The sequence below is a fragment of the Polistes fuscatus genome, unplaced genomic scaffold, assembly GCF_010416935.1.
Source record: "Polistes fuscatus isolate 324 unplaced genomic scaffold, CU_Pfus_HIC Scaffold2, whole genome shotgun sequence".
Taxonomy (NCBI): Eukaryota; Metazoa; Arthropoda; class Insecta; order Hymenoptera; family Vespidae; genus Polistes; species Polistes fuscatus.
In genome coordinates this window covers 7,060,920-7,085,829 of record NW_025113096.1, presented here as the reverse complement: position 1 = coordinate 7,085,829, position 24,910 = coordinate 7,060,920, and the positions used below count along the sequence as shown (strand labels likewise).

General features: G+C 32.0%; 4 protein-coding genes across 10 annotated transcripts; 3 read left to right on the top strand and 1 right to left on the bottom strand.

Annotated features, from left to right (window-relative positions):
• Positions 1-240: 240 nt before the first annotated feature.
• Positions 241-8,605, top strand: LOC122517188. The gene is made up of 13 exons (XM_043635611.1): positions 241-582; positions 670-1,727; positions 1,806-2,004; positions 2,081-2,765; positions 3,376-3,515; positions 4,364-4,512; positions 4,620-5,241; positions 5,327-5,825; positions 6,460-6,576; positions 7,109-7,198; positions 7,273-7,542; positions 7,790-7,961; positions 8,052-8,605. The coding sequence occupies exons 1-13, from the start codon at positions 347-349 to the stop codon at positions 8,210-8,212; spliced, it is 4,398 nt and encodes a 1,465-aa protein (XP_043491546.1). The 5' UTR covers positions 241-346; the 3' UTR covers positions 8,213-8,605.
• Positions 8,606-8,960: 355 nt separating this feature from the next.
• On the top strand, positions 8,961-15,006 carry LOC122516870 (translation elongation factor 2). Of its 2 annotated transcripts, XM_043635064.1 has the most exons (15): positions 9,028-9,110; positions 9,214-9,804; positions 10,142-10,356; positions 10,443-10,636; positions 11,076-11,284; positions 11,354-11,587; positions 11,677-11,790; positions 12,007-12,153; positions 12,365-12,605; positions 12,831-12,998; positions 13,196-13,485; positions 13,565-13,774; positions 13,900-14,082; positions 14,157-14,414; positions 14,653-15,006. In XM_043635064.1, the coding sequence occupies exons 2-15, from the start codon at positions 9,802-9,804 to the stop codon at positions 14,719-14,721; spliced, it is 2,535 nt and encodes an 844-aa protein (XP_043490999.1). In that variant the 5' UTR covers positions 9,028-9,110; positions 9,214-9,801; the 3' UTR covers positions 14,722-15,006. The 2 variants fall into 2 exon arrangements, with proteins under 2 accessions (XP_043490998.1, XP_043490999.1); XM_043635063.1 differs by lacking the exon at positions 9,214-9,804 and having other exon boundaries at positions 8,961-9,110.
• A 202-nt stretch (positions 15,007-15,208) lies between these two features.
• Positions 15,209-17,367, bottom strand: LOC122516872 (protein PRRC1-like). 2 transcript variants are annotated; one of them, XM_043635070.1, is made up of 5 exons: positions 17,110-17,367; positions 16,312-16,755; positions 16,014-16,116; positions 15,573-15,930; positions 15,209-15,499 (listed from the first exon to the last, which is right to left on the bottom strand). In XM_043635070.1, exons 1-5 carry the CDS (start codon positions 17,198-17,200, stop codon positions 15,386-15,388), a joined length of 1,110 nt encoding a protein of 369 aa, XP_043491005.1. In that variant the 5' UTR covers positions 17,201-17,367; the 3' UTR covers positions 15,209-15,385. The 2 variants fall into 2 exon arrangements, with proteins under 2 accessions (XP_043491005.1, XP_043491004.1); XM_043635069.1 differs by having other exon boundaries at positions 16,300-16,755; positions 17,110-17,366.
• Positions 17,368-17,646: 279 nt separating this feature from the next.
• Positions 17,647-24,485, top strand: LOC122516871 (DDB1- and CUL4-associated factor 6-like). 5 transcript variants are annotated; one of them, XR_006303682.1, is made up of 15 exons: positions 17,647-18,264; positions 18,495-18,649; positions 19,448-19,565; positions 19,654-19,832; positions 19,904-20,039; positions 20,111-20,271; positions 20,361-20,532; positions 20,625-21,344; positions 21,409-21,498; positions 21,571-21,628; positions 21,717-21,854; positions 22,407-22,668; positions 22,755-22,860; positions 23,559-23,672; positions 24,294-24,485. XR_006303682.1 is itself a non-coding variant. In XM_043635067.1 (14 exons), the coding sequence occupies exons 1-14, from the start codon at positions 18,174-18,176 to the stop codon at positions 23,615-23,617; spliced, it is 2,418 nt and encodes an 805-aa protein (XP_043491002.1). In that variant the 5' UTR covers positions 17,647-18,173; the 3' UTR covers positions 23,618-24,035. The 5 variants fall into 5 exon arrangements, 3 of the variants coding, with proteins under 3 accessions (XP_043491002.1, XP_043491000.1, XP_043491001.1); XR_006303681.1 differs by having other exon boundaries at positions 17,648-18,264; positions 23,559-23,894; XM_043635067.1 differs by lacking the exon at positions 24,294-24,485 and having other exon boundaries at positions 21,409-21,471; positions 23,559-24,035.
• The last annotated feature ends 425 nt before the right edge of the window (positions 24,486-24,910 follow it).

The window sequence follows — 24,910 nt, the reverse complement described above, 5'->3', positions numbered from 1 at the left end:
GGGAAATTCAACTACTCTCTAGTCGTTGACACTTTAAATTAATTTCTTTTAACCACCCATCATTGATTAAAAATTTAATTAAGAATTTAACGTGAAATATATGTATTTCATATTATTATTATTTATTGTTATATAGATCATTATTCGAAATGAAATAATTTATACATGTGCGGAATATGAACACGGAAATTCAGTTAAGGTTAGTCAAATTCAAAAGTAAAAGTTAAATACACTGCTGCATTGATACCAACATAACAATGTCTGGTGATTGTCTCAAGTTTCAGTGTTAGTAAGCGTCGTTGTGGTGTTGATTAAGGTTAATATTTACATAATACAATTTAATAAAATGGAAAAAGTTTCACGTAGACGTAATATTGAAAAATCGAAGAAAGATATACGACATAAAAGTAGGAACAAATACGATAGTGACGTTGAACATCATTCACAAAATTCTAAATCTCATAGAAACTCGAAAAAATCTAATACGAGAAAAAAGAAATCTAAAGATGTTCGAAATTTGTCGAAATCTCGTGAATCACGCGAATCACGGAAAAAATCGTCCAAGCATAAAAACAGAAAAAGGTAAAGTATTTTGAAATAAGCTTTTTCCATCCTAACCTATATTACGTATACCTTTTTGTTTAGTAACTAAATATTAATCCATTACAGATCATCCTCGTCCTCTTCTTCGTCATCGTCATCTTCGTCGTCCTCTTCTTCCACTTCGTCATCTCCGTCGATTGAATCAAACAATTCTTCTTCTTCGGATACCTCATCTGACTCAACGAAACTACTAGAAAAATTGCAGAGGCAACGTCAAAAACAAATAGAAGAACGTAAACGTCAGAAGGAATTAATGAAAGCTGCAGAAACACCAGAGGAGAAGAGAATAAGACGATTGAAAAAGAAAGAAGCTAAGGAAAGAAAGCGTAAAGAAAGAATGGGTTGGGACAATGATTACTTGCATTACACAAATACAGATAATCCATTCGGAGATGGAAATTTACTGTCAACGTTTGTATGGTCCAAAAAGTTAGAAAAGGAAGGTTTGCTTGGTGTTAGCAGAGAAGAACTTGAGACTAGAAATAGGCATAAACAAGAAGAAAATAGAAAAGAATTAGAGAAAGTTAAAAAAAGAAGGCAAGAAAGGGAGTTGGAGAGACAACAAAGAGAAGAAGAAATGACGTTGTTGCAGAGAGGAAAAGAAGCTGCGCAATTAGAACAATGGGCGAGACAAGAAGATCAATTCCATCTTGAGCAAGCAAGATTAAGATCACGTATTAGAATTCAGGATGGTCGTGCTAAACCGATAGATCTTCTTGCAAAGTATATCAGTGCGGAAGAAGAAGTCGATGCTGTGGAAATGCATGAACCATATACGTATTTAAGAGGACTACATGTTAAAGATTTGGAAGATCTCATTGAGGACATTAAAGTGTATAAAGAATTAGAAAGAGGAAAAAATTTGGATTATTGGAATGATATAACTGTTATTGTTGAAGATGAATTACATAAATTGCGAAAATTAGAAAGATCGGAATATGAAGTAGCTGTTGGCAGAAGAGAAGGAATTCATTCGTCAGTGGCAAGAGATGTTACTGCTATTTTTAAAGGAAAAACAGCAGCTCAGCTAGAGTCATTGCAATTACAGATTGAATCTAAAATAACCGGGAAACCGGAAGGCGTTGATATCGGTTATTGGGAAAGTCTGTTGTCACAATTAAAAGGTAACATATATTAATCTAATATAAATAACATGTAAATTAAATATTTTTTTGACTTATTAAATGAATGAATTTTTATAGCTCATATGGCAAGAGCTAGATTAAGGGATCGACATCAAGAGAATTTACGTAAAAAATTGGAGGTCTTGATTGCTGAACAGGGTGTAGCTAGAACAGAAAGTGAAGCGGAAGGATCTCAAGTACCAAGCGAGCATTCAACAAAACAGGAAGAACCTACTACGAGTAATATTAATGAAAAGAGTGAAGAAAGTCAATCAGAGTATGTATACATGTAATCAAATCTTGATGTTTGTTTTTTAAATCATATTAACTATTATTTCATATGATTGTTATAGGGACGAACAAGAAAACGAGAATGCAGCAGATGATATGTTATCTGAATCATTTTGTGAATATGAAACAGGTGGCTATTCACCAAAATATATACCTTACTCTCAACTAGAACCAGGAACTTTAGTTACTTTAGAAGAGGATGATAATCAACGTTTAGAATATGCTAGAAATCAAGTACTGAGTACTGGGCGTAAAGTTCAAAATGTAATGACTGCAGAAGAACAAGCGATGCACAGAGAAGCAAGGAAAAACATGGGTTCGGACGAGGCACAATTTAGCGTAGAATCATCGTTGGAAGCACAGATTTATTTATGGTCCGATAAATATAGACCTAGGAAACCAAGATACTTTAACAGAGTTCACACAGGTTTCGAATGGAATAAATATAATCAAACCCATTATGATATGGACAATCCACCACCGAAAATTGTACAAGGATACAAGTTCAATATATTTTATCCTGATCTCATAGACAAACATACAACACCGGAATATTTCTTAACTCCGTGTGCCGATAATAAAGACTTTGCTATTTTACGATTCCACGCTGGTCCTCCTTACGAAGATATCGCTTTTAAGATTGTAAATAGAGAATGGGAATATTCATACAAAAGAGGCTTTAGGTGTCAATTCCATAATAATATTTTTCAATTATGGTTTCACTTCAAACGATATAGATATCGTAGATAATATACCAGAATTTTATATTGTTTTTTTTTTGTAAATGGACGTGTATATACAAATTATTCTATAATTTAAGAGAAACAAATTTTTTAAGATTATACTCGAAATAAAATAGATAGCGAAGTATTTATTGTAAAGTTGAAAAAATAACAGATATTATTTATAAAAAAGAAAAAGAACTCGCAATTTCTTTTTATTTGCGTACCCGCATTTATGATATGAAAACAATAAAATTTCGAAATTTTTACATAATTATATAGTTAGAATGTGTAAATCACCCATATTATAACGTATCGCCTGGCGACGTAATTTTATCAGTATTGACAAATATTGAAATATCCGGGCTTATACTAATTTCTTGTCCAATTATCTCTTTATGAAAGAAATCAATATTATAATATTTAACATCGTATTTAATTCACATTTAATTCATACATATGTAAAAGTTTGTTTCATAAAAAAAAAAAAACGAAAGAAAACAAGAAATAAAAAAATTAACTTTAGATCGTCAATGTTCAATGGTTGATTGTTAGACATTCTGAGGGCTCGAACAATATTGAATATTTTAACGCGTTAGCGGGCCGATGACGGAAGTGTAAGTCACATAAAATAGGTATACCAGAAACGAGCTCAATGGTGCTCTCGTTGGATCGATTTTCTCGGCCACCTGTATTTCTACTGCAAATACATTCTCACAATCAGTGAGAAACATAAAAGGTATATACAACATATATATATGAAGCCAATGGCAAGGTAAACCTAAGCTCAGTGTACCGAGTAATTCGCTACCACGGAGACGTATTTTTACGGCTGCTTTTTCTTTCCCTTTCGAATTTTACGAAATTTTGTAACGTCAAGTACTACTAAAGATAAGAAAAAAGAAATGCATGTTCATTGTTGCTGTATAAATTAATGAGAAAAAAAATTTTCCGAAACGAAATTGTTGCGTCGAACCCTTATCTCTGTGTTTATCTTATGTATTTTCATTTATTAAAATCACAATCACGTATATTTTTAATTAGAAAATTTTAAGTGCGTCGAACTTGTTCAACTTTCTTTTTCTTTGAATTTCCGAACGTCTGGAGATATTTAAATCATTTTGAATCATTAGAAATGTTCACCAACTGATAATCTTCGAAATGACGGTGCCGATTAATCGTAGGTGTACGTAAGATATTCGTATCAATTTAAGCAAATGTAATATCAGAGAAAGTTTGTAACGTTTCAATGAGTCATCCTTCGAAACAATAGAACGATTACGTGATTATGCATCGAGCACGATTTAACAGGCTTTGCGCGTTAAGCGAATCGATCGAATTTATGAATAAACAAATTTTCTTCCGTATACCTAAATTAACCACAAATGTTTTTCTAAAAATACGTGTTAAAAAGAATCGCTCGTAATTACTTTCAACGTGCGGAATGTAAAATTAATTATTTTATTTCTTAATCGTTCGAAGACGAAGATGAAATTTCAACGTAATCTACGCACATACATATTTAGATCGTTCTGTAATCGTTCAACGAAATCTTTGATTTGTCATGTTAGCAAAATCATAGTAGAAAAAACAGAATATTCGAAAATAATGTAAGTTTTATAGGTTTCTGATTGGTAAGAGATGCTACTACCTATTCAAACTCTCGATATTAAAGTTTGAACAAATCATCATGAAATGGAAACGAGAATCCACGGAATTTTTATCGGAGAAGACTTTCTTGATAATAAGGGACAATTTGGATAACTGCGAAGGTAAATGGAAACATTTTGATTGGACTTATTCTGTTCTTTTGCAAATTGGAGTATATAAGAGAATAAAGAAAGAAAAAAAGAAAAAACAAATAAATAATTTTTCTTAGCACCCGAAAAGGCGAAAAATAAGAAGAGTAAGAAGAGCAACAGCAATAGCAGTAGCAACTGCAGCAGAGGTAGGTCCACCGACGAAGAAAGCGATGGTTCGCAAAGGAGATCGTCGTTAGGAAAAATGAGTACTTGGCCGCCGAAGATAAAAAGATCTCATTGTCAGCAAATTTACGAGGAAATCGAAAGACCGAAAACCGCGAATCTTGATAAACCCAGCGTCCTAAATCCAGAATTGGTCGACAAGCTCGATATGTCCTTGCTGAGTAAGGAATTATTTTGCGATTCTATGACGCGTTACCAGCAGCAGGTGACGAAGACGATTAGTGGGGGCAACTCGAGCATCGCCTTTTTCCCTTCCAATCGTCCTCGTCAAACTGTTCTCCTCGGTTTCCAACAACAACAGCACCAACACCTTCGACCTGCTTGGAACGATCGCATAGCTTTACATCAAAAACGTCGTAGTTTCGAACAAATACTCGACGTGAAATTAACTCAAATAGAAACTACAACGGAACCGACGAAAATGCACAAGAATTATCGTATCGCTAATCAAGAAAATTGTCATCTTGGAAAGAAATTATCCTCGGACGTTAAGAAATTCGATAATAATAATAACAGGTATGTAAGTATAATACTTACGTTTCTCGTTAGGGGTTTTAGATTTTGCATAAACACCTACGTATGTGCACGCACACATTTTTAGGAATAATGCGAACGGACCGATCAAAGTTCAAACGTTATCATCTCTGAGGAAAAAAAATTCACGAGCCAACATGTCGGCCGACGTCGAAGTCTTTACGAGTTTGACGAGCAAAAACGTTCCGGAGCCGTGTAGAACTTGCGGAAGATCGGATCAACCCGAAAGATTTCATAGTCATCCGAAGGATGGAAGACCTGGCAAAACAAAGATTGCTATTACTTCAGTATCCCCGAAAACTTCGAAGGTGTCGGTACCAAAGACCATACAGAAACCAATGCCATTGAATTTTCGCAGCGATAAAAATAGGACGAATAAATTGGACGAAGCTTTGACGGTTCGAGATGTTCAAACGAAAGAGAATAATCCTGAGGAATCATCGGATAAATCAACGAGACCATCCTCAGCTCCGATAAGAAGAGGACCAAAAACGGTAACTTGTTACATTTGCGGTCGTGAATTCGGCACTGCTGGCTTCCCCATTCACGAACCCAAGTGTATGGAGGTGAGATTTATTTTCATACAAATTTATTTTATTTTATACAAAAATACATGCATTCGTCAGTACTCGTAGAGTAGAATATTTCTTAGAAATGTTAAACGTCAAGGTTGAAAAATCGATGAGCTAGCGAGCAACAACGAGTCGAGTATTATCAAAGATCGTATCGGATGCGTTCGAAAGATTGCTATCGTGTATAAGCTATATAGAGAAGAGCATCGTTGTTGCATCGTAGTTGGTCTTGCATTATGCAACGTATACACGTGGTTCGATATGTCTCTCTTATGACCTCGGCAATGACATCTACGCCTGCGATGAGACGCACCATTCGTCATACATAAAAGAGACATCGATCGTTTTGTCTATCATTTGTTGATCTTTTTATATGACGTCATCTTTATATACTCTTATCGATTTTCAATACTTATATAATATGCTTCGGAAATAATGACAATGGATTCAATCCAATTATTGATAAAATTGATTTTACTATTTATTTCACAATATAAATAATTGTAATAAAATTTGTTTTGTATTATTGTACACGAAGCAAATAACTCATTTTATTTTTTACTACCTATTATCGGGCAAGCAGTGTAAACTGAATTTTAACATATTAACAAATGGTAATGCATTATAGAAATGGGAACGAGAAAACAATTCTTTGCCAGTTTCCCAAAGACGACCTAGACCTAAACGACCGGAAGTTGCTATGAATAATTCGGAATGGAACGCAGTTGCTTGGAAAGAGAGTCAGGTTTGTATTTTCTATAGAATAAATACATGGTAAGATCATTATATAATTGCGATAAATGCAATCACGTTGATAAGACAATTAACGATCGTCCACAATGAATCTGGTTGATCTCATCTGGTTGATAGAGTTGATTATGTAGAAGGGTGCACTTAAGAATCTCATCAACATGCATTAAGTTCGTTTATACGAGAAAATCCTATGAGGGTGCCGGTTTATGTCTATTTATGTGGTGCATACGAAAGAAAGAGAGAAAGAAAGAGAGAGAGAGTGAGAATGAATGAGAAAGAACGAGTTTAGTCACGCACCATGGTTCAACCCTATCGTGTTCAAGGTGCTGACCTAGATTTATGACATGCGCTTCGTTCCTTAAGGCAAAATCGAGACCATGATTAAATTTAAAAAATTCTAAGCCGCAATGCGACTATTGAAAAAAATATTCGTTCAGGATAATTTCGCATCTACAGTTTTTATTCTATTTAATGTATGATATGATATTTATTTTTATTATTAATTTATCAGTCGTATGTTTTAGACACAATTGGTTCCTTGCTCGAAATGTGGAAGAACATTTTTACCAGAACGTTTGTCAATTCACTCGAACAGTTGCAAAGCCAGTCCAAAGGTTTGAAAATTATTTTAGAATTTGTACTATACCAATAAATTTTCAATCCTAAATTATAATCCTTACGATCGTAGAATTTGGATAAAGAGAAAACCGAGAAAATAGATATTTTAGAAAAATCTTCAACGATTTCTGCACGAAGCGGTCCTCCTATGGTACCTTGTCAGATTTGTGCTAGAAATTTTAGTACAAGAAGCATAAAGATTCACGAACCACAGTGCATGAAACGTTGGAAGATGGAAAAGGAAGAGAAAGCGACGAACTCTCAAAGAATTTCGTCTCACAAAGAAAATTCTTCCCCTACTACGAATTTACAGGACAATACTTTGGACAGCCCTATTGGGGTGAGTCATCCGAGAAAGCATGCTTATTGTATTCGGTTTGCCTAAGATTTCAACTATGTAATATTCCACTTCGTTATGAAAATATTAATCAGAATAAAATACTTATAAAAATGTTTATCTTTTTGCTATCGCATTGCGTGCTTTAATACATCACGTATAATAAATGTAACATGTACAAAAATGTTGGGAGATACATAAATTTGTTCTCAACGGACAAACATAAGCGTGGATAATACGTTGATTTTAGGATACTACTCAAAAACGAATGATCACCTGTTATATTTGCGGTAGAGATTTTGGAAGTGTTAGTATAGCCATACACGAACCGCAATGTTTGAAAAAATGGCATTTGGAAAACAACAAATTATCGCCTAAACAAAGAAGGAAGGAACCCCAAAAACCAGATATTATTTATACGAGTCGGTATTTTTTTTATATACATTTTTGCTTATAATTAACTGTATTTTTTTGCATATACGAATTATTCTTTTCTTTTTTTTTTTTTGCAGAAGACCCATCTACAGGAGATGCTGTAGTAGACGTTGCAGCGATGGCGGAAGCTAGTTGGAAGTCTCATCTTAATCAATTAGTTCCATGTAAAAATTGCGGAAGAACTTTCAATCCCGATCGTGTAACTATTCACGAAAAAAGTTGTAAAGGAAATCGTTAAAGATTTCTCATCGTATATTTTTCAATCTCATAACATATAGAATAGCATTTTCTGAGATATAACAGTAATAATAGTCATCGATGATCACACATAAAAAAAAAGAAGAAAAAAAAGGCAATTAACATTAACATATTTGTTTGAACAAAAATGCGATTATTATGATTTATTGCATGAGAAAGATGATAGTACTTGATCTCCATTTGAATTATTCGAATGTTGCAAGACTGGTACCGACATTTTGGTTTTAAGTTAATTTCATTTTTAATTCTATAATTCGTTATTGTGTGTGTGTACAGATATTAATAGATTTCTCTCGTATTTTATAGATCGAATGAATTACCAAATGATATTTGCTATGTAAAGTAAATAAAGCGAAAATAATATTGTGATGCACTTATGAATTATCGTATTGAAATTAAGGCTCATTCACATTTTTATACAATGGTGGACAAACTTCCGTAAAAATTTAATTTACAATTACTATAAAGAGGGCAGCACATATTACAAAGCCATTTGTAGACACGTCTTTAAGAACATTCTAAAGTCCAGAGAGCGTTTGCGTAAAGTGAAGATATTATATCTTGTATATATATAAATATATATATATATATATAAATGATAGGCGATAGAAAAAAGATTATACATAACATAGGTTTCTTACGTACGTGTACGGTAATATGCAATTGCATCTTCCATGCGCACGCAGCTGAAGTCGACATGGCGGGGATTAAAAGATTTTGATTGGTCGAGACGACGGCTTGAAATGCGAAGGCTCCCTCCGCAGTACATTAACGTTCTGCCCTTTCGCAGAACTCCTGTTCTTTCCGAGGGAGTCCGCCATAGTTGGAACACGTACATTTCATACCAGGACTACGGCTATCGGAAATCATCCAAAATGGTAAGTAGTATTGTTTTATAGTATTGCGTGTAAACGAATCCTTGTGGCTCGCCAAGTGCAGAGGTGTAAATATTTTTGAAAACGCGTTCTCAATTGGGTTCAGATTAATTGAAAGAAACTGGCGGATATTGCTTCGGATTGCGCAACTTCCTTCGTGAAGAAAATTTCGTGTCCTTGCGAAGGATCTGCCTGGACAAAGATTGTCCTAAGTCCTGATAAATAATGTGCCGTTATGTTCCTGATCAATTTCACATTGAAAAGGCTGAGATTCGTCGATATTCAACGTCGAAATATGTTCCGTGTGTCGTAAAAGCAACGTGTCATGGAACGCTCTTTGGCTCCCCTCTATGGGAGTCAACGTGCGCAGAAGGAAACATCGTCTACTTTAAAGATAAGCTCTTAGCGACGCCTTCCGAATTGGATGTACAATTAAAGAATATATCCCCGAAATTAAGAGCGCACACGAGAATACACTCTAGGCGTCTAATATGAATATTACAAATTTGGAATCGTTATTATATTAAGTTCGGGGACTTCATCGATAAGAAAATACACAGCATATAATGAATAGACGCTAAGTTAATAGACGCCAAGCTTTCCCCATTGGAACGGATAATTTACTTTTGATCTGAATCATAAGTATATCTGCGTAATATATCCTTATCAAGATTTACGAAGCTTTGCTTTCAATATGGTCAGTGTATAGATTATTGAAGACATTTTTTTTCTTATAGTATTTTTAGGATAAGTTTTGTAGATTTCTATTTAGTCAGAATACAGTACACTTAGGTATATTTTAATGTAGATTTATTTTTCTTATATTTATATAGCTTTTTGTTGTTCGCTATGTGTACATACATTTTATCATATTTATATTTTGATAATTTCGTTACTTTCTATCATATCGAGTTTGATAGTATACAGTAATCTTATGTTTTAGATTATTCAAACTATAGCAGCAGTGTAATATTACGTGAATAATTTCCTATTTTATGAGTTCGAAATTTAACATCAGATTCTCTTTGTCTTAGGTGAACTTTACGGTAGACGAGATCCGTACCATGATGGACAAAAAGAAGAACATTAGGAATATGTCCGTCATTGCTCATGTAGATCATGGCAAATCAACTCTGACCGACTCCCTTGTATCAAAGGCTGGTATTATCGCCGGAGCTAAAGCTGGTGAGACCCGATTTACGGATACGCGCAAAGATGAGCAGGAACGTTGTATTACTATTAAATCAACGTAAGTATATTTTAAAATAAGAACCTACTAACAATTAAAAATTATACAATAATAAAATTAATTATTTTTTTTTTTTTTTTTTATAGAGCTATATCCATGTTCTTTGAACTTGAACAGAAGGATTTAGTTTTTATAACGAATCCCGATCAACGTGATAAAGAAGAGAAGGGTTTCTTGATTAATCTTATCGACTCACCTGGCCATGTTGACTTCTCCAGTGAAGTTACAGCTGCTCTTCGTGTTACGGATGGAGCACTTGTTGTTGTTGATTGTGTGTCTGGTATGTTATCTTTTTATTTTAATTTCTTTTTCCTTCCAGCACAACAAGGGTCACTTTGTAGTACGTTAATCGATTTGTTAAAATTGATTAATGTACTTTGACAATGTTGACAGTGCTATTTAATGGAAGAAGAATAAAGAAAATTGTATCGATAATCTATTAGTGAACCTCTATCTTTATGTTCGATACTAATATGCTAAGATACAGTTTCAACAAATCCATCAATTTACAATTTTTAATCAATTTAAATGATATGCTTAACCCTTTGAGTGCTATGGGCGCACATATGCGTCCAGTGAAAGTCTATCGATGTAGACTATGGACGCAAATACGCGCCTGGTACAGTCCGTATGGACTGTGTAGGCCACGAGTATTCACCACTCAAAGGGTTAAAATACCTAAAAGCATAACAATATAACGAGTTTTTTTTTCCACTTAGGTGTATGCGTACAAACAGAAACTGTACTTCGCCAAGCAATTGCTGAACGTATTAAGCCTGTTTTATTCATGAACAAAATGGACCGAGCTCTATTAGAATTACAACTTGATAGTGAAGATTTATATCAAACATTCCAACGTATTGTTGAAAACGTTAACGTCATTATTGCAACGTATTCTGATGACGATGGACCCATGGGTGAAGTCAGAGTATGTATCTTCTTTCCGTAATTTATTTTAAATATTAACACGGCACTAATTTATTAAATTCTCTAACAGGTAGATCCAAGCAAGGGATCGGTAGGCTTCGGTTCAGGTCTGCATGGTTGGGCTTTCACATTAAAACAATTTTCCGAAATGTACGCAGAAAAGTTCAAAATAGATGTTGTTAGACTTATGAACAGATTATGGGGTGAATCTTTCTTTAATCCAAAAACCAAGAAATGGAGTAAGCAAAAGGAACCAGATAATAAACGGTCGTTCTGTATGTATGTGCTAGATCCAATTTATAAGGTAATTTTCCCCCCTCGTTTCATTTAATCTATAGTTTATCCTTAGTTTATCATTACAACTATATATTTAATATTGTAATATTGTTTTAGGTATTCGATTGCATTATGAATTTCAAGAAAGACGAAGCTAATACACTTTTACAGAAATTAGGTATTACTTTAAAACCAGAAGACAAAGACAAGGATGGTAAAGCACTTCTTAAGGTAAATCATTTGCTATCTAATTCTAACATAATATATTATAAATTACAATAAGCAATCTTTCCATGATGATTGTTCTATAATTTTTTTTCTGACACCTCTTCCGATTAATAGTGAGAGATAATTTGAACTTAAACTGAAAAGAAAGTTAATTTTTTAATTATTATTACACTTCATATTTTGTATATGAAATTATAAGCTATATTTTTGTTTAAACAGGTTGTTATGAGATCATGGTTACCAGCTGGAGAAGCTTTACTTCAAATGATTGCAATTCACTTACCTTCTCCAGTAACTGCACAAAAGTATCGTATGGAAATGTTATATGAAGGACCACTCGATGATGAAGCTGCCGTTGGTATTAAGGTGATTGTTTATGCCATACTTATTGTTTCAATCTATTTCATTATTTATTTTTAAAAGTTTAGTAAGAAATTTCAAATGATGTATAATATTCATAGACCTGTTCGGAAATTTAATGACAGATTATTTATAACAACTGATTAATTATAATTACATAAATAAATCATTTCGGATTTTATTTCAAAGGATTATTAATATTTCATTTCTTTTATAGAATTGTGATCCGAATGGACCTCTCATGATGTACGTATCTAAAATGGTACCAACATCCGATAAAGGACGTTTTTATGCCTTTGGACGTGTATTTTCTGGTAAAGTGTGTACTGGTATGAAGGCCCGTATTATGGGACCGAATTTCCAACCCGGAAAGAAAGAGGACTTGTATGAGAAAGCTATTCAACGTACTATCTTGATGATGGGACGTTATGTTGAAGCCATTGAAGATGTGCCTTCTGGTTAGTATATGGTATATTTAATTATTTAATGTATCCAAAAGAACTATTGTTTCTTAATATTTTTTTTTTTCATACTTATGATGATTTTCTTTACAGACCTGTTATGATAAATAATGATTTAATATATAGAACGGCCATCTGACGTTAAATGTTTAAATAAAGCAATACCCTACGAATTTGATTTCAATAATCTAACACATTTTTCTTGATTTTTCGCGTTCACAGGTAACATTTGTGGACTTGTCGGTGTTGATCAATTCTTGGTCAAAACTGGTACCATTACTACGTTTAAGGATGCGCATAATATGAAAGTTATGAAATTCTCGGTTTCTCCTGTTGTACGTGTAGCAGTTGAACCCAAGAATCCTGCAGATTTGCCAAAATTGGTTGAAGGTTTGTATTTATTTTTATTTATTACTGTAGGCAAATTTTAATATGATAGTATTAATGATGATACTAAAAGAGCATTGGGTTATGAAAAAAAAACCATGATTCTATCAATAATTCTGATTTTTATATATATTATATATATATATTTAAAAAAATAATATTTTTCGTATCACTGACTCGAATCATTACTGTTGAAATAGGTTTGAAACGTCTTGCTAAGTCGGATCCTATGGTGCAATGTATCATCGAAGAATCTGGAGAGCACATTATTGCTGGTGCTGGTGAACTTCACCTTGAAATCTGTTTGAAAGATCTTGAAGAAGATCACGCCTGTATACCAATTAAAAAGTCTGATCCTGTCGTATCATACAGAGAAACTATTGCGGAACAATCTAATCAGATGTGTTTGTCGAAATCACCGAATAAACATAATCGTCTTTTCATGATGGCTTGTCCAATGCCTGATGGTCTTGCCGAAGATATTGATAATGTATGTCGTTATTAAATGAGATTTTTTTTTGTGTTTAATATATTTATACATTCAAATTGAACGTAAAATTAATTTACAGGGTGAAGTAAATCCTAGAGACGATTTTAAAGTACGCGCACGATATTTGAATGAAAAATATGATTATGATGTTACCGAAGCAAGAAAAATTTGGTGCTTTGGACCCGATGGAACTGGTCCCAATATTCTCGTCGATTGCACCAAGGGAGTGCAATATCTTAATGAAATTAAGGACTCGGTCGTTGCTGGATTCCAATGGGCAACTAAAGAGGTGAACTTTGCTTTGATATTATATAAAAATATAAAATTTTATTATGAATTTAATCCACTGTCATAATTATCAATACATATGTTAAATTTATAATCATAGGATATTAAAATATTATTTCATTATAGGGTGTTCTTTCTGAAGAAAATTTGCGAGGCGTTCGTTTTAATATTCACGATGTAACGTTACACGCTGACGCTATTCACAGAGGTGGTGGACAAATCATTCCTACCACAAGACGTTGCCTTTACGCCTGTCTACTCACTGCCTCGCCACGACTCATGGAGCCTGTTTATTTATGCGAAATTCAAGTATGCATTTGATACAAATAATTTATTTACAAATCAATTATTGAATGAATGATATTAATGATTTATATTTCCAGTGTCCTGAAATAGCTATTGGCGGTATTTATGGAGTACTGAATCGCAGAAGAGGTCACGTATTCGAAGAACAGCAAGTGGCCGGTACTCCAATGTTCGTAGTCAAAGCCTATCTTCCTGTAAATGAATCCTTTGGCTTTACTGCTGACTTACGTTCCAATACCGGTGGTCAAGCCTTCCCCCAGTGTGTATTTGATCACTGGCAAATTTTGCCTGGTGATCCAATGGAGCCAACCTCTCGACCATACCAAGTTGTGCAGGTAAATAAATTTAATATTATAGATAAGTTCCTTTTGAAACATGTCCACGAACATAACTGATGATAATGAAATATATACATGCATTATCATTTTTAATTCCGTGGAAAAGCAATTGTTCTCAGTTTGGACTTTCTAGAGATCATTTTTCTTAGTTTGTCTGAATAGGAGATCATACATTCATTTCTGTTCTCTTTTTATAAATTTTCTAATATACGAAATGTTTATTTCTTTTCAACAGGACACGCGTAAGAGGAAGGGTTTGAAGGAAGGATTACCGGATCTAAGTCAATACCTCGACAAATTGTAACCGGAAATTTCCACACCGCATGCACAGTAAAAAAACGATCTGCGAAAGCTGTAATTTATTTTAACACAAAAGGGCCGCCCCCGTCAGAACTTTCTTTTGTGTCAAAACAAATTAGGTTTGCTACAACGTTTTTTTATTGAGATTAATAATGTTATTTTTTGTTATTAAAATTATCTGAATCGCCAATTTCGTTTACCAATGATCATGAAATCGCAACAATACTGTAATCTTTCCGAACATGAACAATATAAAAAGATTAAACAAAAAATTATAAAAAAGAAAAAATACTACTTTTCTAACATAACTTTAAATCCATCTCATAATGTCCTACGAGGTTTGAATTTTTATTCCTAAACAATGATGAATCTTTCTGTACATCTTTAGGTATCTTCGTATGGATACAAACTAAAGATAAGATTAATATCTTATTAGTTGATTTATTTAATTTTTAAATTTTCTTAAAATATTAAATAATTATATACTGATATTAATTTTTACGCAGATCACTGTTTTTTCATTGTACATAGATATTTTATCTTCGTCGAACTTACGTCCGATATTTTTCTTTTTATTCGACAATCTAAACCTTATTTGTTATCTTTTGTATTAATATAATTATATTTACAAAACACATTATTTTTCGATGGTATTGATTCATCAAATATTACACTGGATTTATCGTAGTTTTATAAATTCCAGCTAGAGATTGTACTGCTAAAAATATCAAATCTCTTCTTGAAACTCCAGTTAATGCATGATGCCATTCGTTGTGAGAAACCTGCAAAAGTTAGTAAAAAGTTGTCTAGTCTAAACATTTTCAAATGTATTTAGTAATGTACTTCTTTGTATACTTGTAAATTGTTCGCCATTAAACTGCCAATTGTGACTGATAATCCAGACCATTTGAGAGGATAATCTTCTGGCGTATCTTGTTGTGCTAGCAAAACTATTTGACTAGGTACTGGAGTCATTTGAGTAAACGTTTGAAGATTTACATTGTTTTTAGGATCATTAAGAAGAATCACTCCTAAATCGTACCATTTGTCTTCCCCTATTTCAAGTAAAAAATTTTCTATCGCAATAATAGGTATATCTTTTGGCAAAGATGAATTGTTGCGTGCTGAATTAATTCTCTCCTCGGCACCTTTCACCCCAGCAGCAAAACCAACTGGTTGAGCAGCTATGGCAGTACAATCTACAGGTACACCACTAAAATAAAATAATGTGTTTTTTAAATATAATCAATTATAATAACAATATTATCACTTCATACTTAAAAATGGTATACTTACGTAACTGTTGCTTTACCAAACACTGCTTGAAATGCTTGACGTACAGGACTTATTTTTGCATCCTTATCTGAAGCAACTACAATTTCTATATCACCGCCTGAATCTAAAACAAACATTTATAGCAAAGAATGCATATATATCTATATATTAACTAACACATATCACATAACAGCGTACTAAATTTTATTTCGATAACATTATGCAGTAAACACATAAGATTATTCCAAACATGTCTTAATGCGTTATAATTAATGTCGATTGAAATGCTGTCATGCAATATACTTACAAATGAACTCACGCATCTGTGGATCTAATGTTGTGATCATGGTATTGACACTATTTTTTGCCTTCTCAGCGACTTTGCTTAAAACATTGCTAATTACTACAGTCTCTTTTACCCAAGAGAGCAAACCACTACCAACCATTCCTGAATCTTGCAATTGCGTTTCTACCACTTCAGTAGGTGGATTTGTTGATACTTCTGATGGTGAAGTAATTGGATATTCTTGTTTACTTTCAATAGAAGTATGAGATACAAGTGGTTTCTTGATCAATTCATTTTGCTTTAATGCAGATACATTTGTATTTTGAAGATTTTTATCTAAAGAAACCGCAACAGGATGTGAAACGAAACTAGGCAATGCTGCTGGTGGTGCTAAGTTTGAAAATAAATTTCCCGTTGACGTAGAAACACCCAAGGGTGTTAAAAGAGATGTCGATGACGATAAACTGCAAAATGAATCTAGAAAATAAAATCAACATTTTATAATTGGTTGGAAGATTCTTTTTCAATTTAAAAACGTTCTATTTTGTATAAAAAGATTTTAATTCGTTACACGTCAACCGTTTTTACTTTGCTGTAGACATTTTTGTAAATAGAATCCATAAACAAACCATGATACTTTAAAAAAGTTTTATGGTTAAGAAAGAATTGTTCAAAGTGATAAATATTATGAAATTAAAAATTGTACCAATGACTACATTTGAAATCTAATAATTTGAATGTATTTAATCGTTTGACGTGAAAAACACCTGATTTTGAAATTTTGACAGTTTCCACTTTGGGTATATATTGATATTTTTTATAGATACAAACCAGTTTTAACAATCTCCCCAGGTACTGAAATTTCGTCCGATTTTTTTTCTACAAACTCGAACGTAGATTCTCCGTTAGATTCGTCTGTCATTTTGAATAAATTTCAACAATTTTTGATTATTCGTTAGATTTGTCGTAAATTTTATTGTGAATTTTCGAAGATATATATTCTGAGAACAATAAAAGAATTTTCAATGGTTGCCACGTGATACGTGGCGCTGCTATGCTTCCACGAAATAATCAAATCTAAGTTCAGTGTCTCTATTTGAAATTGTTAAATAAAGTAATAGTAAATAAAAACATTAAAATCGTTTATCAAAGATAAATAATATTATTATCTTCATAGAGAAAAAAAACTCAGAAAATACAAAATCAAGAAAAACCTTATTACGATTATTGTTAACGTTGATATATAAATAATATTTAGCTAAATAAACGTATAAAAAAGTAAAACAAGAAAAATATAAGAAACGTATAAATAATTATTTAAAACGATCTCATTTTATTACAACGATCGATCGAATATATCTTAATTGATATAATTGTACCGAATTGGGGAAATATTGTTAACGAGATTCAAAATTGGCGCTATCTTAAAGTCACCTGTACAACATTTAATCATTCTTCTTTAGATGTTTCTCCGTGGAAAAATATTAAATGCATTTAAGAGAAAATCTTGAGCGACCTTCTGATGGTCAAACATTGATTAAATTATATTAGTTTTAATAGTGATTACAGGTCTATTCCATGAACGTGTTATCACAGTTAATTCTAGTTAATCGTGTATATTGTATATACTACGTTTGACTCTGGGAAATTTCAAAGCTTGAGAATTTATTTATAGTATAAGTATCATGTCGTATCGATACAAACCTCGTGGACCTTTTCTACATTGGATCATGTCATTCGCCTTCTGATTCAGCACAATTAGAGACGTTTCATTTACAACGCATAATATCTTTTAATAGTTAATGTGGTGAACGACACTAAGGGAAAAATTAATATATTGCTTTGTATTTCATTGTTTGTTTTTCTTTTTATTATTGGGTGGACTCTAATCAAAGATGAGGAAATTACGATCAAGTATTTTTCATGACATTTATAATCAACCATATGATGACTATTCCAGGCATAAGTTGTACTCTAGCAGCAAAGGTAATTTACTTCAATATATTTGAAAAGAAAATTTAAACGAATTTATTTTTACTTAAAAGATATTATTAGCGACAAAGATAAAATAAAATTTAATTAAAGCGCAGATGCTGATAAGTACTTGAACTTTTTTATATTAAATGTCTTTTCTTTTCTTCGATCAAGTTTACAAATCAATACCTTTTTATGGTTTTATTTTTTTAGGGTATTAATTATTGTTCTTGGTATTGCAGCTAGCTTACAACTTATACAACGTATGTCGTTGGTGAAAAGATTAAAAGTTCATAACGGTTGTGTCAATTCTATATGCTGGAATAGTACCGGTAATATAATATTATCTGGTAGCGATGATCAGCACCTTGTGCTTACCGATGTTTATAATTATCAGGTATGTATATGTCTCTGTATAATAGCATAATTTTATATTTGAGTATATTCATTTTTATTAATTTTATTTGTCTAAATATGATCAAATTTATTTGACCAATATATTACTATTTCTAAGCATCTATTTGAAACTGGTATATATATAAACGAATTAAGGAAGTAGTAGAATATGATAAATTGTAATTTAGAGAATTTATTTTATTTCCCATATATTTCTAGACCTTGTTAATCAAACAGTGCCAAGATTATTTTTAACTTTACCCTTGAAAATGTTCAAATAGTAAGGATGTCATATTTATGTATAATACAATTCACTAGTTTCTTCAAACAAAAAATTATATTTATTATACTTCATCGAGATATGTTCTATTAATTGAACAATTTTATTTATATACGTATGTTTTTATACGAAAATGAATCATTTTATTTAGGTGCTATGTATTGTAATAATTTTTGCTTTTGATTAAATCGTACGAAAAAATCATTTTTATATTATTCTTTTTTTTAAATATATATTTTTGATAATTAATTTAATTAAGTCAAGGTCCAACATTGGTATAATTAAAAATGCAATAGTCTTGCCAACTGAATGGAAATTTCTCAATGTACTTTAATCAATGCTATTTTAGTCATGCATTGTCATAGATCTAGAATTGTTTATCTAATTAACAACTTGTAATACTAATATTATTATTAAGATGTTAATTTACTAGACTACGTATAGATTTATTTCTTTATTTTATTGTACAACACGAATGATCATGCGATATATAATTAAAAATGTATACACTTATTGCAGGTTTTAACTCATCATAAAACAAGTCACAGAGCTAATATATTCAGTGCCAAATTTTTGCCAAATAACGGTGACCACCGTATAGTCTCATGTAGCGGCGATGGCATTATTTTATATACAGGTAAATGTTCAATTATAATAGAAAAATAAAACGTATTCAAATAATTCATGTCAAGTTATATTAAAATGATGTTATATTAATTTGACAGATTTAATGAGACGAACAGAAACGTTTCATAATCAGTTTGCATGTCACAGCGGTACTACCTACGAAGTAGCCACAATACCAGGTGAACCTCATAGTTTCTTAAGTTGCGGGGAAGATGGAACTGTGAGATGGTTTGATCTCAGAGTAAAGGAAAAATGTAATGTGGCAAGATGCAGAGAGGTAAAATAATATATACAAAACTAAATTATTATGAATAAGGTCTTGCAACAAATTTGTTATTTATTTTACAGGATGTATTAATTTCTTGCCAAAGAGCTGTGACTGCTTTATCCGTTAATCCTGTAATGCCTCATCAAATTGCAATTGGTTGCTCGGATAGTACCGTCAGAACATTTGACAGAAGAATGCTTGGAACACAGGCTACAGGTAATTTCAACATATTAAAATATAAATTGTTACCTAACGACATTACTAAATATGTGTATCACATATTGTAGGCTGGACAGATAGCAGTGGATCTGTAAGACCACTATGCAGTTTTACAGTGCCAGAATTTGATGGGAATTCTTACAGAATAACATCCTTAAGTTATAGTCCAGATGGACAAGATGTTCTTGTTAGCTATAGTAGCGATCATTTATATTTATTTAGTATGAAGGTATTTATATATTTTATTAGCGTTTTATCCATACTGATTGAACTCAAATTGTGAGATATAAAACTTTGACATTATTACTGTGCTTACAGGATCAAAATAACGTACACTTAAGAAAAGATATACAAATGGGAAAAGGCAAGGGTAAGAAACATCCATTGAGATCTCCTCAGCCTGTACGTCGATTGAGATTACGAGGAGATTGGTCAGATACAGGACCGGATGCACGTCCCGAACGAGAGGGTGGTCGACGTAGCGGAACAGGTATTATAATCTTTTATGATTTTTATTAATTAACAATGAATATTTATCCTTTTAATAAAAAATCTTATTGGTATCTTATATCTTTTTTAAAGTAATTGCTCAAGCAAGACCAACTTTACATACTTCATTGATGCAAAGGATGACAGATGTCCTTAGCAGAATGTTAAATGATCCAGCAACGCGTGCTGCTTTAAGTGGTGGCGGAGAAGATAGTTTAGAAGGTGTTATAGATCAACAAGAAAATAGTCAACGTAGTAACGATAATAGCACTGTGCCCAACGTAGATGCTAATCGTGAACAACAACAAATAGAAGCAGAAACAGAAACGGACAGTGATGTACAAGCGCAAGAAAATATGTTGTCCCTAGATCAATCTGAAACTGCAAGTAACGATGATCATCAAGTTTCAACTGACATGGCAATACAAGGTTCATCTGTTTCAACGAATAACTTTAATACAGAAGAACCAATAAACAATGATTTGGATGATATTCAAGCGACGGAAACTCAAACTAATTTGTTAGAATCGAATAATAATACCTCGAATAATTCAGCAGAAACTAGAAGCAGCGATGGAGAGTGTGATACAGAAGGAGAAAGTAGCAATGCAGAGACAAGTTGTCATAACGATAAGAGAGAAGAAAATATGATGGAAAATCTTCAAGATAGATTAACGACTATGAGAGATGGATTTTTAGAAAGACATGGAAGTGAACCAGCTGTTAGTTTAACATATTCTGATAAAAGTTCGACTAGGGCTACTATATCGTTAGGTGTGGCGAATGAAGTTATTCGAGATAGTTATCACGCAGGTATGTTTTGTAGATTTTTCTTATTCCTATTAGATTTATTAATTAAATTGTTATTATTTTTTAGGACCATCTGGAAGTCAGAGTACTGAACGTCTCGATCCAGGCCCAAGTAATAGTTATAAAAAACGTATGTTATATAGAAGTAATCAAGAAAGTAAGTAAGGGTGATGTTAGTTATCACAGTAATTCAGAAAGTTTAATATTTGTCGCTCCTTTTGTTTTATAGAGAGTGATGACAGTGCTTATATTGATAGCGATGACGAGGATGTACCAACCCATCATAGGTAAGTAAAAATGAAATCGAATGGTTATTATAATAAGTATTTAGAAAGAAAGGTATCACGTTACGATATACGAAAATGTTTTCATTAGATTGGTACATCCAGTTGAAGCCGAAATGGATGAAGCTATTGCAAATGCTCGTACGTCACAAGGCCAGGAATCATTCGATGAGACATATTTAACAGAGCTTTGCGTTAAACAAAAATATACGGGCCATCGAAATGCTAGGTATGAATTATTTATTGCGTTAAATATTAATGAGAATTTGGGACATGCACGTATAAATGATATCAAGCAAGTATATTCATTGGATAAGATTGAAATGAAAAGAATTTATTTGAATATTAATATTATTTCAAATAATAGTAAAGAAATATGTAAGAAAAAAGAAGAAATGCAGAGTGTTCAATCTATACGTATATTATCTTGTGATCGTAAAATTAACACGTCTTTGTCAAAGATTTCCAAAAGTGATTAATGAGAAATAAAATAATTAGATCAATTTGGTGGTCTTATAGACAATTTAATAATTGTTAACAATTGTTATAAAAACAAAATCTTGATTGAAACCAAATCCAATTAGCGAATTTGGACAACAATAACCATGTTCCCTCTTACAATTCATGTGTAATTACATTGTCTATTGATTATTTCCTAAGATTGATCGGAAGCCAAATAATAGACGTATCATTTTCCGAAAAAGCCTCCGAGCGGACTGGGCTATGTCTCATAGGCCCATTAAAATTTCTGATCAGTTGTCCTTCCCTGGTTTGACTCTAGTTTCTTTAGGACCATGATCAAAGAAGCCAATTTCTGGGGAAACGACTTCGTCATGTCGGGTAGTGATTGTGGACATGTATTCGTATGGGAAAGAGACACTGCAAAATTATGTATGTTGCTCGAAGCCGATCAACATGTTGTTAATTGTCTCCAACCGCACCCTTACCTACCAATGTTGGCCACATCAGGAATTGATTATGATGTTAAGTTGTGGGCACCTACCAACGAAGAGTCCACTTTTGACGAGAAGTTTGCCGAAGATGTGAGTTAAAATTTTAATTAATATTAAACGATTTATATAAATATTGAAATATTAATACATTCATCTTATTCTTATTATATTTTTAGTTGAAAAAGAGAAATGCTGTTATGTTGGAAGAAACCAAAGATACGATTACAGTACCTGCCGTTTTTATGATCAGAATGTTGGCATGCTTGAATCAGATACGCAGAGGTAGTAATAATTTATGACGGTATAGAGCAGGATTTTTTAATTAGGGTCACTGTATTTCATAAGTTACCAAATATTATTTATCAATATGTTTTATTCATTTTTTTGGTCCCATTTATTAGCGCGTTTTAATGCATTCCAATTATTTTTAAACCTATATACTCTTGAATGACACAATTAATGTTTTTATTAAATTTTAGATTTTTTTTATTTCCTTATACTTCTATAGGAGTAAATCTAATGCATATTCTATAGATACATAAATAAAATTATATATATATATATATAAGGAAACATATATTTGTTTTATATTTTAATTGGCGAAAATGATCATCAATTACATCTATGTATTGTAGAACCTAATTGGCTGATAATATAGCATTTCTAAAATTGTAATTACAAAAAATAAAGACTATAATACAGACAAATTGTATTCGATATGATGATAAACTAAAGAATGTGCATTTCGAAACTTCTTAATATGATTTTAATTGTGTAGAAAGAAAGTGAACGAAATTATATCCCTGTTTTAAAAAATGAATAAATGAATATATGTGTTCAAAGACGTTTGATTTAATTGGAAGAATTTTTGTTTGGATTAATTGTTGAAAAAGTTCTTTCTTCAACTGAGAATTATGGAATTATGAAGACGATTGCTAGAAGAATTCATGTCTCTCAATAGAATTGCGATTATTTTGTAGGTCGCGGCCGCAGCCGAAGAAGGAGCGGAGACGAGAATGACGAATTACGAGGTGGATAATACGTTTTCGAAGATCTTTCACACAACTGTTAAAAATTATAAATTCAAGCCTAAGGTAACGATGGTATCCATGTACATATAGAACATTTATATTTTTCGGCCTTTTAGAATACCAATTTTAGAATATCCAATTCCGAATGAAAATAAATAGAATTGTGTAAATTTTAGTCTAGGCAGTCGAATATTTTTAAAACTGTTTGCAAAGAAAAATCCAACGAAATTAATAAAGATAAAGGAAACAAGACGGCAGATATTCTTTAGGTCCATTTCTTTGCTGGTATAAACTTTAAGTATAACATTTATGTGAATTTCAATTCTTAGTATATAATCTGTAATACTCATTAACGCAAATTAAGAATTATTTGAGATAGAATTTGTGCCTGCAATAAAATTCATTCTCAGATTATGACATTTAATATATTCGCTGTTAATGTTTAAATAATCTGTTTCTTTTGTTTTTAATTATAATGTGAGAGATTTGTTTAGTACATTTATTGTTTATTAAATATTATAGATAATTTTATTAACAGAACAAAAAGCGAATATGTTAAGGGATGCTTCGTGGACGATAAAATAAAATTTTATCGTATCAAATGATTCTCTATTTTTAATTAGTTTGATTTTTATTATCAAGTGTTATCAGTACCGTGTAATTGTGTTCCACTTTGCCTTTTAGTTTTAACGAAGCAGAGATGATAGCATTTACGATGACTAAAGGTGCGATGTGATCTGCTCTATTGGAATGTAATTTAAAAAGAAAAAAAAACACAAATTATTTATATATGCTTGACAAATAATATAAGCGTAGGGTACATTTGTGCCGGTAATTGTAATAGTAGACTGTGAGTAAAAAATTGAATGAAATTAATATTTTATCATTTATTTTATAATATAAATAATTTTAATATAAACTAAATCACAATTTTATTTTATTTTTTGAAATACTTTTTTTCAAGTCCATTCTAATTTTGGAAGGTAATTTTCTGAAGAATAAGAATTTAAAAAATATAAAAGAAGAAATGCAATGTAATCGTGATTGTCCATTTAGTTTGTCCAGTAGGACAAAACAAAACAATATCAGGCGTGCCTTAAAATTGGTCTTGGCTTCTTTTGCAAACCAAAAAACACACACATAAAAATGAAATAGAAGAAATAAATTAATGTAGCAATCCAGTTGCGCTTCCACCTTTTAACGATAGCACCACTTAAAGGTGTCAAAGTAGTATTACAAGTGTATTCAAAATAACGAGCATTGTATACTTAACTATGAATCCAATGTACGTTCCGTAATAT

What these genes read in the sequence shown, in the direction of transcription:
- LOC122517188 (XM_043635611.1), top strand. Translation starts at nt 347, where the DNA reads ATGGAAAAAGTTTCACGTAGACGTAATATTGAAAAATCGAAGAAAGAT. An exon ending in AAGCATAAAAACAGAAAAAG is followed by an intron (nt 583 to 669) that starts GTAAAGTATTTT and finishes AATCCATTACAG; the next exon opens with ATCATCCTCGTCCTCTTCTT. An exon ending in CTTTGGACAGCCCTATTGGG is followed by an intron (nt 7,543 to 7,789) that starts GTGAGTCATCCG and finishes CGTTGATTTTAG; the next exon opens with GATACTACTCAAAAACGAAT.
- LOC122516870 (XM_043635063.1), top strand. Translation starts at nt 8,976, where the DNA reads ATGCGAAGGCTCCCTCCGCAGTACATTAACGTTCTGCCCTTTCGCAGA. An exon ending in ATCGGAAATCATCCAAAATG is followed by an intron (nt 9,111 to 10,141) that starts GTAAGTAGTATT and finishes TCTTTGTCTTAG; the next exon opens with GTGAACTTTACGGTAGACGA. An exon ending in TCCAATGGGCAACTAAAGAG is followed by an intron (nt 13,775 to 13,899) that starts GTGAACTTTGCT and finishes ATTTCATTATAG; the next exon opens with GGTGTTCTTTCTGAAGAAAA.
- LOC122516872 (XM_043635069.1), bottom strand. Translation starts at nt 17,200, where the DNA reads ATGACAGACGAATCTAACGGAGAATCTACGTTCGAGTTTGTAGAAAAA. An exon ending in ACAGATGCGTGAGTTCATTT is followed by an intron (nt 16,117 to 16,299) that starts GTAAGTATATTG and finishes TGTTTGTTTTAG; the next exon opens with ATTCAGGCGGTGATATAGAA. An exon ending in TTTGGTAAAGCAACAGTTAC is followed by an intron (nt 15,931 to 16,013) that starts GTAAGTATACCA and finishes ATTTTATTTTAG; the next exon opens with TGGTGTACCTGTAGATTGTA.
- LOC122516871 (XM_043635065.1), top strand. Translation starts at nt 18,174, where the DNA reads ATGAGGAAATTACGATCAAGTATTTTTCATGACATTTATAATCAACCA. An exon ending in CCGATGTTTATAATTATCAG is followed by an intron (nt 18,650 to 19,447) that starts GTATGTATATGT and finishes CACTTATTGCAG; the next exon opens with GTTTTAACTCATCATAAAAC. An exon ending in TCGAGATAGTTATCACGCAG is followed by an intron (nt 21,345 to 21,408) that starts GTATGTTTTGTA and finishes ATTATTTTTTAG; the next exon opens with GACCATCTGGAAGTCAGAGT.